Source organism: Pangasianodon hypophthalmus, chromosome 15 (genome assembly GCF_027358585.1).
Source record: "Pangasianodon hypophthalmus isolate fPanHyp1 chromosome 15, fPanHyp1.pri, whole genome shotgun sequence".
NCBI lineage: Eukaryota > Metazoa > Chordata > Actinopteri > Siluriformes > Pangasiidae > Pangasianodon > Pangasianodon hypophthalmus.
The window spans coordinates 10,794,952-10,811,285 of record NC_069724.1 but is presented as its reverse complement, the minus strand read 5'-3'; the positions used below and the strand labels follow the sequence as shown (position 1 = coordinate 10,811,285).

Sequence of the window (16,334 nt, the reverse complement as noted above, 5' to 3'; positions counted from 1 at the left end):
TAACAGGCAATATCCCTACTAGTGCTACATTATTACACAATCCTAAAAGAAAAAAAAAGTTTGACAAGGAGCAATAGTGTTTATAAGTGCTTCAGTAATTATTATTAAACCCAGTTTTAGAGGTCTGATTACTTTACAAAACACTGCAGAAAATGCTGAAAAAAGAAAATGATTGTCTTGCTCTATTGGCAGATGATTTAGCTGCTTCTAGAAAAAATGCTTATTTATCACCCAGTAGAACAGCACAACAAGGCTGGGCAATATGATATCAAACTGATATTGTGATAAATCGTCACTGTACAATTTTCTGAGATATCGTGGTTATCATCAGTTTTCATTTTTATAACAATTTTCTAACAGAAACTGATTGTAAGCAGTTGATTTGCATAAGAAACATCAGCACAAAAATTTTGTACTTTCTTTCCTGTTTCCTGTTTATATTTGTAGACATTAAATCAAAGTATCATCCAACTTAAAACACAGCATTAATGTTTTGCTGGCACTTTGTAAGCAAACCTGTATATCATGATGCATATTATTTAACATAGCCTTAAATTAGTTTTTAAAAAAAACAAAAAAGTCAGCCTGCAGCAGCAGGCAAATAAGAAGGAAATTTAATACTGACCGCGGTGGGGTGATTGTCTTGTTTTGTTTATCATATAAGCCATTACAGTTTTTATTGATTGATACAGTTTTGATTGCTACAGTATGATTACTCAAGTGTACTTGGGGCACGTAAATTGAGGAAGTGTCGATTAAAAAAAATTTTTATTTTTTTTTTAAAATGGCAGATTTTATTATTGTCTTGTATAGCAGTTGAAACTCCTTGATAAGAAAATATAAACTTGTCCTGTTGAGATTCACAAATATTAGTGTGTAGTTACACACACACACACACACACACACACACACACACACACCTTGAAGTGATAAATCATAGTACAGTAATAGTAAATGAAATATGTTTGCGTGTGTGTTTTCTAGAGAATGGATACCGGCGGCACAAAAGTTCTTGAGACAGCCGATGACATCCAGGAGCGTCGGCAGCAGGTCCTGGACCGTTACCGGCGCTTTAAGGAGCTGTCAGCCGTGCGCAGACAGAAACTGGACGACTCATACCGCTTCCAGTTCTTTCGCCGTGACGCAGACGAGCTAGAGAAATGGATCCAGGAGAAGCTGCAGATCGCTTCTGATGAGAACTACAAGGACCCCAGCAACCTTCAGGTGTGTAGCTACAGGATACAGGGCCAGCGGGGTTTAGTTTGTTTTTTTTTGTTTTTTTTAACCTCTGATTATATTGAGATTTGCTGGTTTGGTAATAGGTTTACAGAACATTTGCCTAATGGCTCTAGACAGATATTTTCCGTACCTTTTTATGTTTAAAGTGCTCCTGAAATCAAAATGAGTGTTTCAGGGGGTTTTGTACCTGTTCACAGTTCATAGCTCGTTCACAGTAAACATGGTTCACCGGTGTGTTTTTTGCTGTTCATCTTCCTGCACATTATTCCCTTTTCCAAACATTGCATGGTGGAGAAAAAAAATGGTCGGAGTTTATTCATATGGAGGACAATGGAGTTTGTGCGAGTTGTTGGTTTTGTGAGCGGCACTTTTCAGAGGAATGTTTTACCAAATTGAGGCTGTTCGATGCTGGAATGTGACTAACGCAGACTAATGGAGAATACAACAATGTCAGGGCTTCTCCATCAGTGAGAGTAAGTAACATCATTTTATTTTCCACTCAGAAACATTAAATGCCGCCATGTGGTAACCGTGCGAGTCTCTGAGGCTGAGAAATCCTCCACAGTTCAAAAAAGGCTCTCTTTAACTTCTTCACTGTTCTCCAAATTCAGCTAGTTCACTAAGCTACTGTCTGGTTTGTTTAGATTCAGCGTGGCTGTGGCGTATCTCGAACACAACTGGCTGTTGTGTAAATCAGTTACACACTTCATCTCTCTGTCACTCTGATTTCCTGCTTCAATACGTCAGCATACAGATGCAAATCTCAAGAAAAGAGATTCTTCTCAACTGCATGTTAGCCTAGTTAAATATTATAGAGTCCTCTTTAGCGCATATTAACCTTCGTTCTATAACCACTCTTTCTTTAATTTTAAGAAATGCCTTGTAGACACTTTTGCTGCTGGATTGATTTATTATAAAACATGTGACTGGCATCTTCTTACCAGTAAAGCATGATAACATGAAGACTTTGTTCATTCAAATCAAATTGCATTACTGTAGTGGAAGTAATACTGGATATCAAATATAATACATGGGTATAAAATATATGATCTCATATTAATACTACTTTCTCTCCCCCCAAAACCTTAATTTCTGCTTTTGTTAAGTACCCTTTGCAGTACCTCCAGGTACCCCTAGGTCTCTGCGACCCTCTTTGTTATACAATGTGTCTGTGTCTTTCAGGGAAAGCTCCAGAAACACCAGGCCTTTGAAGCGGAGGTGCAGGCCAACTCTGGCGCCATCATCAAACTGGACGAAACTGGCAACCTCATGATCTCCGAGAGCCACTTCTCCTCCGAGACCATCCGGGTAAGATCAAAACACCCCGCCCCCCAAAAAATCTCGTTCGCTCACTTATTTTTTCACTCACCTTCTCACTCACCTTCTCACTAGTCAGTTGCTCTCATTCACTCAGTTACTCACTCACTCACTCACTACCTTCTAATTCACTCTCATTAACTACTTGTTCACTTACTTCACTCTGTCATTCACCCTCTGACTCTGTCATTCACTCATTCACTTGCTGACTGTCCCATAATCTTTCACCTACTGACTCTCTCATTCACCCAGTCAATCTCTCATTCACTCATTCAAATACTGAGTCTCTCCTTCACCCTCTCACTCTCTCATTCACCCACTGATCTCTCATTCACTATTTCACCTACTGACTCTCTCATTCACCTACTGACTCTGTCTCACAAACAAAATTTATGGTGATTGGTTCCATGTATCCTGTTGTGCTATATGTTTGTGCTGTATGTCCTGTGTTGATGTTAATGTGAAGCTCTGCATGTTAATCATGCTAATGTTAATCATGCTAATGATTTGGCTCAGTCCTTTACGCCATACCGGACCGCCCAGAGGCCAATTGTAAAAAGTGTCAATTATGGAACTTATATCCAAGTAGGTGTCTGGATGCTGTGAAATTTCTGAACCTTCTGGTGAAATAAATTCTCACCTTTCCTCACTGGAAGTATGTGTGTGTGTCTGTCTGTGTGTTTGTCTGTGTGCAGTGTCATTTATGGCTGGTTTATACTTTTGCACTGACATACAATACTACAATAATGATGATGTGGCATATGAGAATATAAACTGCAATGCTTTATACAGGCTGTAGCTGTAATTATAATGGCCAGATTAATCATGCAGGATTGCACACTTTACTTTTTTCCTGTTAATGGGCTCTTAATAAAGATAAATATAGGTTTTGTACAAAATAGCAACTCGGTTGTAAAAAATCTAAAGGACCCATTGTTCCGTGATTGTTAGACTTACGGATTTAAACACGAGTTAAACTGAAGTGCTTCAGTACAAGAACCACTTGATACTGCTGAATACAGATGAGCAGAAACACTTCAGAAATCATTTTTGTGAGAATTGGCTTCCCCTTTTCTGTAAACTTTATGCAAGTGTCCACGTTTGCTCTCAGATATGTGGTTGCAGAAGAATAAACCAGCCTTTACTCAATATTTATTCTCTGAAATGTTAGTAGTGATCTCTCTCATGCTTGTTTATCAGGCTTCATCTTGGTTTGTACTCTTTCATTTGTATCTAGTGCTGGACAGATTCAATGTTCACATACATCGATTTAAAAAAACAAAAAAAAACAAAACACATATATACTTTATAGACTGATCTCTAGTACGCATTCCTACTGCTGGATGCCATGGTATCATCCAGTCTTCACATGTGTGATGAATGTCAACAGGTGGCTTAGCCGTGACACCTGTGACTGTTACCCTCCGCTACAGGCTATAATAACAGTTTTAATTGGGGTGATGGCTGATGTTTAACACCGTAGTTTCAATTCTCGTTTATACAAAGTTAAACATGACTTGGTCACATCACCTTTACACACCCACTTTGCCTAATCTCCCATCACTCAAAATCATTAAAAATTAACAACACCTATCTGTGTTTGTTGCACTGCGTCACTGCTGGTCTAGGGCTAAACTCCATCTCATCCTCTTCCTGGTAATGAGGACAGAATGAATCTACCACTGTTCCTGACTTTCTCTCTCTCTCTCTCTCTCTCTCTCTCTCTCTTTGTGTCTCTCAGAGTCGCTTAGAGGAGCTGCACCGGCTGTGGGATCTGCTGCTGCAGAAAACTAAGGAGAAAGGTGTGCGTCTGCTGCAGGCCCAGAAACTGGTGCAGTACCTGAGGGAGTGTGAGGATGCCCTGGACTGGATCACTGACAAGGTCGGTCTCACACACACACACACACACACACACACACACATCAATATATAAATATATATAAGTGGTAGTTTTTAGTACAGTAATGGTAGATGAATAGAAAATAGACAGGAAGGATGGGGATATATGGATGGATAGGTTGATAGAAGGATGGAGATAGGTGGATGGGTATGTTAATGGATAGAATGAAATGATTGGTAGATTGATGGGTTGATGGGTGGACAGATGGAAGAATGGATGGATAACTAGTTAGATTTTTTTTTTTTTAAATTCCTTTTTTTTTTTTTCAATTTTTTTTTAAAACACAGAGAAAAGCCATAAATAAAACACACATGCTCACTGTTACAGGAAGCCATTGTCACCTCTGAGGAGTTGGGTCAGGACCTGGAGCATGTGGAGGTCCTGCAGAAGAAGTTTGAGGAATTCCAGACAGACCTGGCAGCCCACGAGGAGCGCGTGAACGAAGTGAACCAGGCCGCAGCTAAGCTAACTCAGGAGAGCCACCCAGAGACCGAGCTGATCCTGAAGAAGCAGGAGGAGGTGAACGCAGCATGGCAGAGGCTGAAGGGTCTTGCTCAGCAGAGACAGGGCAAACTGTTCGGGTCTGCCGAGGTGCAGCGTTTCAACCGGTGCGTCACTTATAAAAGAACAATGCTTTTTTCTTTTTTTTTTTTTAAATTTTATTTTAAAGTAACCACGCATTGGATATAACAGTGCAGTTTGTATGGAATGAAACCAGTGGCCTAAAGTTTTCCTTTTCTGTTCTGCAGGGATGTGGATGAAACCATCAGCTGGATCAAAGAGAAAGAGCAGCTCATGGCCTCTGACGATTTCGGACGTGACCTGGCCAGTGTTCAGGCTCTGCTGCGCAAACATGAGGGGCTCGAGAGGGACCTGGCTGCCCTGGAGGATAAGGTCAGTCTCAGTGTGTACTTCACCCACAGCAATCACAAAAGTAGCTTTGTACACCTCCACACCTGTCGCTGTCTCTGTCTTACCTGCTGTGTATGTTCAGGTGAACACTCTGGGTGGTGAAGCGGAGCGTCTGCAGCAGACTTACCCCCAGAACGCCTCTCAGATCCACCTCAAGAGAGACGAGCTCATTACCAACTGGGAGCAGATACGCACACTGGCTGCTGAGCGCCACGCCCATCTCAACGACTCCTACAGGTGTGCATTTACACTCTGTGAATAAATACCACACCATTTTTACATTTTTAAAATAAACAATTTATTAGTTAGTAAATGGTGATTATTTCAAGTTTATTGGGTAATTTTAAGATGCTTTTTTTTTAAGAAAAAATATTTCTTTTTTTAAGATGTGACCTGTAGATGGTGCTGCAACTTACACTGTTTTGTAAATGTTATCATTTTTGGATTAATATAAATACTTATTGGTTAATGTTCTTGCTTTAGCCATGCTACACCAGCAGCTTTGATTTCCTGGTGATCAAGACTTTAAGCAGAATTCTGAAGGCCAGCTTTGATAGGTGGTTGTGTCCTGTTTTATAGGCTTCAGCGTTTCACCGCAGATTTCCGTGACCTCACCAGCTGGGTGACCGAGATGAAGGCTCTGATCAACGCTGACGAACTGGCCAACGACGTCGCCGGGGCCGAAGCTCTGCTCGACCGACACCAGGAACACAAGGTGGGCCCCATCTGTTTCAGCTTCACCTCAGACCCGCCAGTTTTCCCCAGAAAATATTCCATGTTCTATTCTAAACAGCTAACATAATGGTGATGTTAAAGCTACTGTGGTTTTGTTTATAGGGAGAGATCGATGCCCATGAGGACAGCTTTAAGGCCACAACTGAGGCAGGAGAGGCTCTCCTGAACACTGGACACTACGCATCAGAGGAGGTCAAGGAGAAGGTAGGACCAGCATCACACCGCACCACCCCACGTCACACCTGCCTGTAGAAAGACTCATTAAAGCTTTCACTATCTGCTTTTAATATAATTTGAATTTTATATTCATTGGATTCCACTTCTACAATACAGTATTTTTTCTAGTAATTATTTGGCAGTTATTACAGTGTCAGTCACCCATAATGCTGTCTTCCTTCTAGCTGTCGAATCTGAACAAATCAGAAAATTATTGTAATATTAGTGTGCATGTAACCACAGTTAATCCTATTTTGTGTGTGTGTATAGCTGGGTATTCTGGCTGAGGAGAAGGAGTCTCTGCTGGAGCTGTGGGAGCTGCGCAGACAGCAGTATGAACAGTGCATGGACCTGCAGCTCTTCTACAGGGACACTGAGCAGGTCGACAACTGGATGAGCAAGCAGGAGGTGTGTGCATTTTCTTGCTTCATGCAATGAAACGCTGCCACGTTTGCTTTCAGTTACATCAATAGATTGCAAATGAATGCAAAATTTGAGGAAAGGTTTGTAAGTATTGAGGCGTTAATATAACCCTGTCCTTCTGTCAGGCTTTCCTCCTGAATGAGGACCTGGGTGACTCTCTGGACAGCGTGGAAGCCCTGCTGAAGAAACATGAAGACTTTGAGAAATCGCTCAGTGCCCAAGAGGAGAAGATCACTGTGAGCTCCCTCACCGCTGTTTCACTCTGCTTTACCTCTGCAACCATTTTAAATCTACAGCCTTCACTTTATAAAAAATAATTAATTCATAAAGCGTTCTGATCCTTTGTTCTGTGTTGTGGTGTCTTTAGGCCCTGGATGAATTTGCCACCAAGCTGATCCAGAACAATCACTACGCCAAGGAGGACGTGGCCACTCGCAGAGACGCAGTAAGCAAACCACAGCACCCCGTTCCTGATTTCTTGATTTTCCCTCTCTGACATCTTCATTCATGCTGATGACTAAATCTGAAATGTTTTTTCAGTTGTTAAGCAGACGTAATGCTCTGCACGATCGTGCTCAGTCCCGCCGTGCCGCCCTTGAGGACTCTTTCCACCTGCAGCAGTTTTTCCGTGACTCTGATGAGCTCAAGAGCTGGATCAATGAGAAGATGAAGACCGCCACAGACGAGGCCTACAAGGTGCGTTCATGTTATGTGCTGTTATGTAATTGCCGTGTTTTGTGTTTTCACATTGCGCTCTTTCTGCAATAATTTTCTCCCGATCTTTCTCACACACACGCAGGACCCCTCCAACCTGCAGGGAAAAGTGCAGAAGCACCAAGCCTTCGAGGCAGAGCTCTCTGCCAATCAGAGCCGTATCGATGCTCTGCAGAAGTCGGGTCAGGAGCTGATCGATGGGAAACACTATGCCTCTGCTGAGGTGGCCACTCGCATGGACGAGGTCAGCTCCCAGTGGAAGAAACTTTTGGAAGCCACCGAGCTCAAAGGTAATAAGTTATATGTACATGTATTATTATTATTAGTAGTAGATGTTTATTACTATTACTATCTTATTATTGTTCAACTGCATGCAGTGACATCCTCATGGCTCTGTGTGTGTCGTGTTGTCAGGCATTAAGCTGCGTGAAGCCAACCAGCAGCAGCAGTTTAATCGTAACGTGGAGGACATCGAGCTGTGGCTCTATGAAATGGAGGGTCACCTGGCCTCCGATGACTATGGCAAAGACCTGACCAGTGTTCAGAACCTGCAGAAGAAGCATGCCTTGCTGGAGGCTGATGTGGCTGCACACCAGGTGAGTCTCTTTCATAGTGTTTGGAGAGGTCGTACAATATAACATGGATATATTATGGATAGCTTTCGAGAAACGTTCTAGGAAACATGGAGAAAACTTTTTTTAAAATGTTATTACAAACTCCAGCCAAGTTTGACCTAATATTTTAATGAGAATGCTTTTTTGACATCTGTCTGTGACACCACTCACGCAACTAAACACAATGTTTGCACAGTATGTTGAGCTTACGGGATTAGCTTTCTCTGACTAGATTAGCTCTCATTCGTTAAGTAATCTTCCACTCGCAGCGTGAGCTATCTCTCACTAGGTTAACTTTCAATCACTAGGTAAACTCTTGCTTGCTAGGTTAGCTCTCACTTGTTAGGTGGCTCAGACTTTTAAAACCAGTTAATTAAAAGGTGTGTGGACAGGACAAGTGACATCAGCCATGTGCCTCTCAATCTTCCCCACAGGACCGCATTGATGGTATCACCATCCAGGCCCGGCAGTTCCAGGAAGCTGGCCACTTTGATGCCGATAACATCCGGAAGAAACAGGAGGCGCTGGTAGCACGCTACGAGGCTCTGAAAGAGCCCATGGCCGCACGAAAACAGAAGCTGTCGGACTCTCTGCGGCTGCAGCAGCTGTTCCGTGACGTGGAGGATGAGGAGACGTGGATTAGAGAGAAGGAACCCATCGCTTCCTCTACCAACAGGGGTGAGGCTGAGAATCAGATTAGCTGGATCAGGATCTGGAGCAGACTGAATGATATAACAGTGATAAAACTGTGCTTTGTGTCTGTTTCCCCTTCAGGTAAAGACCTGATTGGTGTGCAGAACTTGCTGAAGAAGCACCAGGCCCTGCAGGCGGAGATCACCGGGCACGAGCCCCGCATCAAGGCTGTTACTCAAAAGGGCGAAGCCATGGTGGATGAGGGTATGTGCTGCTCTTTCTTCTCAAACAAGAATCTAACTGTGCTTGCAAGCAGCTCGGTCAGTGTGACCACTGAGTCTGTTAAAGTTTCATATTCGAGCTGGTCTGTTGAACAGAATACGTGTGAACAACAGAGAACAAAAGATAGAACAATACATGTGATACTGCAAATTCGAAGCTGCCTTCCTAATAGGACAGCTTTTATCTGAGGAGAGTGCAAATACGTACCGCTCTGGTTTTACCTGTCCTCCAGGGCACTTTGCCGGTGAGGATGTGAAGGCCAAGCTGGCGGAGCTGCACGGGCGCTGGGAGGCTCTGAAAGGGAAGGCAGCTCAGCGCAAGCAGGATCTGGAGGACTCCTTGCAGGCCCAGCAGTACTTCGCTGATGCCAACGAGGCTGAGTCCTGGATGAGGGAGAAGGAGCCCATTGTAGGCAGCACTGACTACGGCAAAGACGAGGACTCAGCTGAGGTAAGTGTGGAGAAGTGCGTGGGGTTTTGTTTTGTTTTGTTTTGTTCTGTTCTGTTCTAGCCACGTTGACATTTTCAGTCTGTTTCCAAAAAAAGTTTAGCTAACAAAATTAAAGCTAGAAAAACTGGTATGAAAGAAACCAGGCTAATTTAAATACCTAATACAGAAAACATAATCACAATGGGTTCCACCATCTTGGATTTGGGTAGATCACATGACAAGCATGCATTTTTGGAAAGCAGAGTCTTCAGAGAGTGGTTTCTTGTCTTCAAAAGCAATATAATAAATGTCCTGTTGAACTTTCCTTAGTGACTGTGTGACGTAAATGTGCTTGCGAGTGTGACATTGTTGACTGAGTCTGTACAGTGGAAACACACTAGAAACTGTAGTCCAGAGCTTAAAGTTCTTCTCTGAAAAAGTGGCCATTGTGTAGCATCAGGTCTAATGGCTGAGAGGTTTGAATCGCTCCTCAAGCCAGTATACTCCAGCTGATCCTGGATTTCTTGCTCCTCAGGCCCTGCTGAAGAAACATGAGGCACTGATGTCAGACCTGAGTGCTTATGGAAGCAGCATCCAGTCCCTGAAGGAACAGGCTCAGGCCTGCAGGGTGAGTGTGTCGTCGTCTTGTTAAACCATCCACAAAGTCACTCTCACCAGCAGAGTGAATCTGAACCTGATCTCTTGCTGCTCTGTCCTACAGCAACAAGTTGCTCCTACTGATGATGAGACCGGTAAGGAATTGGTGCTCGCCCTCTATGACTACCAGGAGAAAAGTCCTCGTGAAGTCACCATGAAGAAAGGAGACATCCTCACCCTGCTCAACAGCACCAATAAGGTAGATCTCAAAGGACCACTCACTTTGAATGAAGTATTGAGGGAGGTTTGGTAGATACAGTGACATACCTGAGACTGTTCTGTATGTCTTGTCTGCTCCTCAGGATTGGTGGAAAGTGGAGGTGAACGACAGGCAGGGCTTTGTGCCGGCAGCATACGTTAAAAAGCTGGACCCGACTCAGTCGTCCTCCCGCGAGAACCTGCTGGATGAGCAGGGCAGCATCGCACTACGCCAGGAGCAGATCGAAAACCAGTAAGTGACCCTTAGTCCTGTGACATTTTAGCACTTGAGATTTGATCTAACATCTTAACAAACTGGTTTCTTTCTTTAACCTAAGGGTGCTTTCACATATGCATAGTTTAGTCCGTTTGAACGCTTGGTGCGGTTCTTTAGACAGGTGACAGCACCGCAGTCATACTCCAAAACAAACAAGATCACAGTCCACTTCCACTTTGACTCGACTGCAAGAAATGAACCAAACATGAACCAAAACTGTGTGTTCTGGGTTGCAGCATTTTTTGTGGAAACTGCTAAATTGAGCCACGAGGCTCAAACTGAGCCAAAGGACAGAGCTGTAGGGCTGCAGAAATGCCATGTTTTCTGGCTATCTGAATCACCAAACAAAAAGAGAAAATAAATGTTGGATGTGATACGCAAATGTTATTTCTATTATTATTTACATAATACTCTAATCATTTAATTAGGGCTGCATCGAAGGGGTTTTTTCCCCCTTTGCTTTTTGGTTTGATTATTTACGCACAATATGAAGCCAAACCAGAAGTTTCAGGCTTGGCAAATGGACTAATAGGTGTGAAAGTGCCCTAAAATCTATTTTACACTTTTTGCTTCCTGTAACAATCAGCTCCAATCAGACAACTAAACAGTCAGGGCCCTGACCTTTCTTTCAGTTTTACTAATGTCTCTGCCTTTCTTTATTCCTCTTCTGCTTCTCCTAATCTCTTCTCTAACGCCTGCATGTGTGTGCTCGGCCTGCCCTGTGGCAGGAATGTGGCCACCAAGGAAGCGTGCAGTGTGTCTGTGCGCATGAAGCAGGTGGAGGAACTGTGAGTAGGACCCAGGCTTGTGCTCTTTCTCACCCATCATGCCACCATCTTAACCCATCGTCTCCTTTCATCACCCTCTTTCATTAGTCGCCGATGCTTCTGTAGCTGTCATGTCATGAATCTTGCCTTTATTAACATTTCCTTTTCATCTTTCTCTTTCCTGCAAGGCCATCCTTCTGCTTAACTTCTATTCAATAAAGGAATAGAAGTCATATCTGTTTCTCCTGAAGCTTGCCTAAGAGTCGGGTGATGCTTCAACATGGTCATTCTCAGCTTTTCATCATCCTTTCACTCTTCTCCTTCACTGCATTGTACAATGTGCACTAGTTCTAGATTGAAGCAAATAATAGCGTGGGGTATGGCTAAGGTAACCATGAGGTGTCGAGAGATTGTTGGCATGGAAACTAACTCCTCACTCTGGCCAGCTTTACACAGTGAAAAAAAGTAGGTTCCTCCAGATCTCTTTGGATAATGAATGATTTCTTTGTAAAAGAGGTTTACTTGGAGCTCTGATAGAAAATATCAGGGTAGTATGATGAAGCAGAGTTAATTTTAGCACTATAACAGCACATTCTTTGGTGCTTTGTTGCTTTATAACTTGGTTACAGCTTTACCTCTGACTTACAAAGCATTGATGCTGGAGACTCCTTCCATTTAAAAAATAATAATAATAATAATTATTTAAAAAAAAGTTGTCTTGAAGAAAACCTCACCATATCAACAATTACACCTGTTTTTTTTCCCCAATCAGTTTATGTGGATCATGTGCACTACATGTCCAGGTGAATGAGCTGTAACTATAGAAAGATAATAATTTAGAAAGAGCACATTCATATAAACCTGTGATTTGCAGCTGCACTATTGTCAGAGCTGCTGTTATAGAAAATGATTCAGCACCAGTATCTAGGTGCTGTACTGTAATTTCACAAGCATGTATAGTGTCGTCTTAACAGTAGCTACCAGCAACTAGCTAACTCTCTTCTTTTTTTTTTTTTTTTTTTTTTTTGCTTCAGAATGCTTACAGTTTTTGTTGTTATGGTTCAGGAGATTGAATATAAAACTGCTGATGAAGCAGCAGTGAAACATCCAGTCAGGGTGGAGGAGAACGCAAAGTAAATCCGACCCACAGGATTACCTTTTAGCCATAACTTTTAGAGATTTGTTCAAGCCCTGATTTGAGCTCTGAACCTCCTCCTGTGTGTTTCAGGTATGGCACCCTGCTGGAACTGGGCGAGAAGAGGAAGAACATGCTAGAGAAGAGCTGCAAGAAGTTTATGCTGTTCCGTGAGGCCAACGAGCTGCAGCAGTGGATCAACGAGAAGGAGGGAGCATTGACCAACGAGGAGGTGGGGTCTGACCTCGAACAGGTGGAGGTGCTGCAGAAGAAGTTTGACGATTTCCAGAAGGTATGTTCTCTCCAAATGCAGTTGTGTTGAACAGTTAGACAAAATCTGCCTCTATGTGATGTCATTGTGTTTTTCCGTGAATCAGGATCTGAAGGCAAACGAGTCTCGTCTGAGGGACATCAACAAGGTGGCATCAGAGCTGGAGTCTGAGGGACTGATGGCTGAGGAGGCTCCAATGGTGCAGGCTCAGGTCAGCCTTTATCAACCAAAGTTTTATGCTTTTTTTACATCCTGTACTAACCAAAGCAATTATATATTATCCTGAAGCCATATTAGTGAGTACATCTTACAGGCTGTCAAGAAAATGAGTTAGGATAAAAAATAATGTTAATAATGTTAACTAGCATAAAACTGAATAGCTAACATTTAGCTAGTGCATTAGCACAGTCATTTGTATAATAAGTTGTCTGTTGCCTGTAGTGCAGTAGAGGGCGATCTTTATTTTCTCTGGCTGACGAATGGTATAAGAGTGTACGTCACGCCACCTTGATGTCATAGCTAATTTTCCATTGGAGTAATCCTAAATAGCTAGCTAGCTAGTAGCTTAATAAAATAGAGAAGAGAAAGAAGTGTCAGAGTGAAATATTAAATAAAATATGCTGGTGTTATACTGGCATCTTGTAAAATTATAGGTAATGTGTTCCTATATCACATTATACTGTCGTTGATTGATGCTAAAATCTCTAATATTATCTTTCCCTTCTTTCCTTCTGCAGCAACAAGAACTGTTGGGCTCGGCTCCTGGCAAGGTCCTTGTCATTTTAATACCGTATACACTGCATGCCTGAGAGTATAAAATCATTTCAAACAATTATAAATTTCTTCTATTAATATTCCCTTCCTGTTTTATAGGAAGAAACTGATTCCAAAACCGCCTCTCCCTGGAAGGTAATATTATTTGAACTGAATGTTTAACACCAATGGTATGGAATGGTAATATCTCTAATATGGAGAATAATAAGTGAGCTTTAAAGAGTAGGGCAGAACTCTGTACACTAACGTGGTGACTTTTCTCCTGATTGGTGTGATTTTGTTTCCTCCTGTTTTTACTCTCCCCTGATTTTTTCAACTCGGTGTAGTCTATTCGCATGGCTGTCCAAACGACGGCTAACTTTAATACTATTAAGGTAAGAAACCTGTTGTGTACTCCCTGTAGAACATCATCCCACCCCCTTACTAAATCATCCTGTCCTTATGCCTGAAGGACTAACCCTGTCCCCCTCACCATCATCCTGTACTCCCGCTCTGCTCCATTGGCCGTTTCTGTTCTTACTCTTTACCTAAACGTCCATGCAGTGGTGTTAAAAAGCGTCAGTCCAGCGTGTCTCCAGCAGCTCACAACCTGACCACTGTGCTTATTTGTGTTTTTATTTTAAAAGTCATTTGTTGTCCTGTAATGTCATTGTGGCTGTAAAAGGTGATTAATATACATATTAGAGCCCTAGATAGAGAGAGTGTCACTTTAGAAAATGTGTTCCCTGTAGACTTTTCTCTGATTTGTAAAGCAATGGGCAGAATGACATCATCAACTATTTAGGGCTCTAATATGGAGATCTGTGGCTGTAACTCCTGTTTTTAATCTGATCTGTTGTCTGCATTCAGTCATCCTTCACTATGAACCCATGTCGTTGAGTGTCACCTTCTCTCAGACATCCTGTTAATGTCTTAATCACAATGGCTATGTTTACATGCACACCAGAGGTTCAGTGTTAGCCTAAAATATAATCACGTAAACAACATGGTTTGATTGTCATGCTCTAAATCTGACTTGACAGAAACATTGTATAGGTCCCGGCTGATGATAGGAGCATTTTCACTGATGTTCCGAAAACTTGTGAGGAACTAAACAGCTGTACTAGCTTCCCAGTGCACTGCTGTAACCATTAACAGGTGTTATATAAACTGTGACAGATCGCTGCAGTGCTCAAAAATACAGCAACACTGAAAATGGAGCACGTTCAGATTGAAGCTGTGTTCTATAGTAATTGTACTGGCACGTGTGTTTGCGTTTGATAGAAGTAATATAGAAAAACAATGAACAGAAATAATAATCACACAGCAAAAGCTTCATTCTTGGTGTTAAACATACTTTAGAATCACTTGTCGCTAAACACAGGTGTGAACGGCAAGTAAGAGCATTAGGCATTATGTAAATCCTGTGTTTGTCCGTACAACAAGCTCTGAAGTTCTTTGCAAAGACAGATTTAGAAGCAATATATTTTTACGTATGTGACAGCACGCTCTGTAACAACACGTGATTCACAGCCATGCTTTAAAGGTTTAAAGGCTGATGCAAAGAGAAAACAAATGAACAAATGAAATGTGTAAACAAATGGTGTGTTTTTTTTTTTTTGTTTTAAATAAAGACTTGTCTCAGAATAGCGCACTTCAGGTAAAAGGAAATATGTTATGATCAAGAGTTTTTCAAAGTGCACCACGAAAAGCTAAAAAAGATAGATATATTGTAACGTAGCTCTGGAAAGTCTAGAAGGTTTTTTTTTTTTTTTTTTTTTTTTTTTTTTTTTTTTTTTAAATCTAAACTCTCATGTGTGGTCAATATGCTATAAATGTTTTGACCTAGTTGTGCTGTAGTGTGCGTGTAAATGTAGCGAACAGTTGACAGGATGCTGATGGCTGCGTTCGGGGTGTTTACAGGAGCTGAATAACCGCTGGAGAGCGCTGCAGCAGCTGGCGGAGGACAGGAGTAACATGCTGGGAAGCGCCCACGAGGTGCAGAGGTTCCACAGGTACGAATGATTCAGCTCACTTTGATTTCCTCAAGACGCTGGATGAACATGCAGGTTCAATTAAAGAGCACGGAGTAAAAGAAACATGGACTAGAGATATTTTATGTTTTTCAGGGATGCTGATGAGACCAAAGAATGGATTGAGGAGAAGAACCAGGCCCTAAACACCGACAACTATGGTCACGACCTGGCTAGCGTTCAGGCCCTGCAGCGCAAACACGAGGGCTTCGAGAGAGACCTGGCTGCTCTGGGAGACAAGGTCAGATTGCAGCGCATTGATATGTATCCCCAAATCACAGTCTAATACAAAAATGTCATAGAATATTTTTTATATAATAATATAAAGATAATCTTTATTTATGTAGCCTTTTTCATTTTGACTCAAAAGTGCTTTGCATAAGAGATTTTAACAAATTGGACAAAGAATATAACAATAAACAGTGCATATAAGGATAGAAGAAATAAAGAAATTAAAAAAAGATTAAACACAAAAGGGTGACTCTTGAATTTTTTATTTTTTTTTAAACCATGGCTTATATTTCGCATCATCAGACGCGGTGTCTTGGCTTATTGGCTTAGACTCTGCTATTGACTTTTGTCTTGTGCCATGATGAAATAAATCTCTGTGTCCTGTGGCAGGTGAACTCTCTGGGTGAGACAGCCGAGCGTCTGATCCAGTCCCATCCTGAGGCTGTGGATGATATTCAGGAGAAATGCACTGAGCTGAACACGGCCTGGAGCAGCCTGGTGGGACGTGCCGACCAGCGCAAGGACAAACTGGGCAACTCGCACGACCTGCAGCGCTTCCTCAGTGACTTCCGGTGAGGATATTGGGTCATCACTCCAC

General features: G+C 42.2%; 1 protein-coding gene across 12 annotated transcripts in view; it reads left to right on the top strand.

Annotated features, from left to right (window-relative positions):
- Positions 1–16,334, top strand: part of sptan1 (spectrin alpha, non-erythrocytic 1) — a 46,371-nt gene that overhangs the window by 12,941 nt on the left and 17,096 nt on the right. For 8 of the 12 annotated variants that reach the window (XM_026941037.3, XM_053240175.1, XM_026941040.3 and 5 more), the window contains 29 exons: positions 985–1,224; positions 2,422–2,547; positions 4,298–4,438; positions 4,784–5,064; positions 5,206–5,350; positions 5,451–5,605; positions 5,948–6,083; positions 6,206–6,307; positions 6,590–6,727; positions 6,868–6,978; positions 7,110–7,187; positions 7,283–7,438; positions 7,542–7,746; positions 7,871–8,052; positions 8,505–8,748; positions 8,845–8,967; positions 9,218–9,435; positions 9,950–10,042; positions 10,136–10,270; positions 10,374–10,522; positions 11,275–11,334; positions 12,542–12,740; positions 12,826–12,930; positions 13,457–13,489; positions 13,593–13,628; positions 13,820–13,867; positions 15,396–15,487; positions 15,602–15,746; positions 16,127–16,308. In XM_026941037.3, the coding sequence (XP_026796838.3) occupies positions 988–1,224; positions 2,422–2,547; positions 4,298–4,438; positions 4,784–5,064; positions 5,206–5,350; positions 5,451–5,605; positions 5,948–6,083; positions 6,206–6,307; positions 6,590–6,727; positions 6,868–6,978; positions 7,110–7,187; positions 7,283–7,438; positions 7,542–7,746; positions 7,871–8,052; positions 8,505–8,748; positions 8,845–8,967; positions 9,218–9,435; positions 9,950–10,042; positions 10,136–10,270; positions 10,374–10,522; positions 11,275–11,334; positions 12,542–12,740; positions 12,826–12,930; positions 13,457–13,489; positions 13,593–13,628; positions 13,820–13,867; positions 15,396–15,487; positions 15,602–15,746; positions 16,127–16,308 (4,055 nt within the window). In that variant the 5' untranslated portion in view covers positions 985–987. Of the gene's footprint in view, positions 1–984; positions 1,225–2,421; positions 2,548–4,297; positions 4,439–4,783; positions 5,065–5,205; positions 5,351–5,450; positions 5,606–5,947; positions 6,084–6,205; positions 6,308–6,589; positions 6,728–6,867; positions 6,979–7,109; positions 7,188–7,282; positions 7,439–7,541; positions 7,747–7,870; positions 8,053–8,504; positions 8,749–8,844; positions 8,968–9,217; positions 9,436–9,949; positions 10,043–10,135; positions 10,271–10,373; positions 10,523–11,274; positions 11,335–12,541; positions 12,741–12,825; positions 12,931–13,456; positions 13,490–13,592; positions 13,629–13,819; positions 13,868–15,395; positions 15,488–15,601; positions 15,747–16,126; positions 16,309–16,334 lie in introns of those variants that run through there. The other 4 variants (XM_026941044.3, XM_026941043.3, XM_026941035.3 and 1 more) reach the window with 2 other exon arrangements.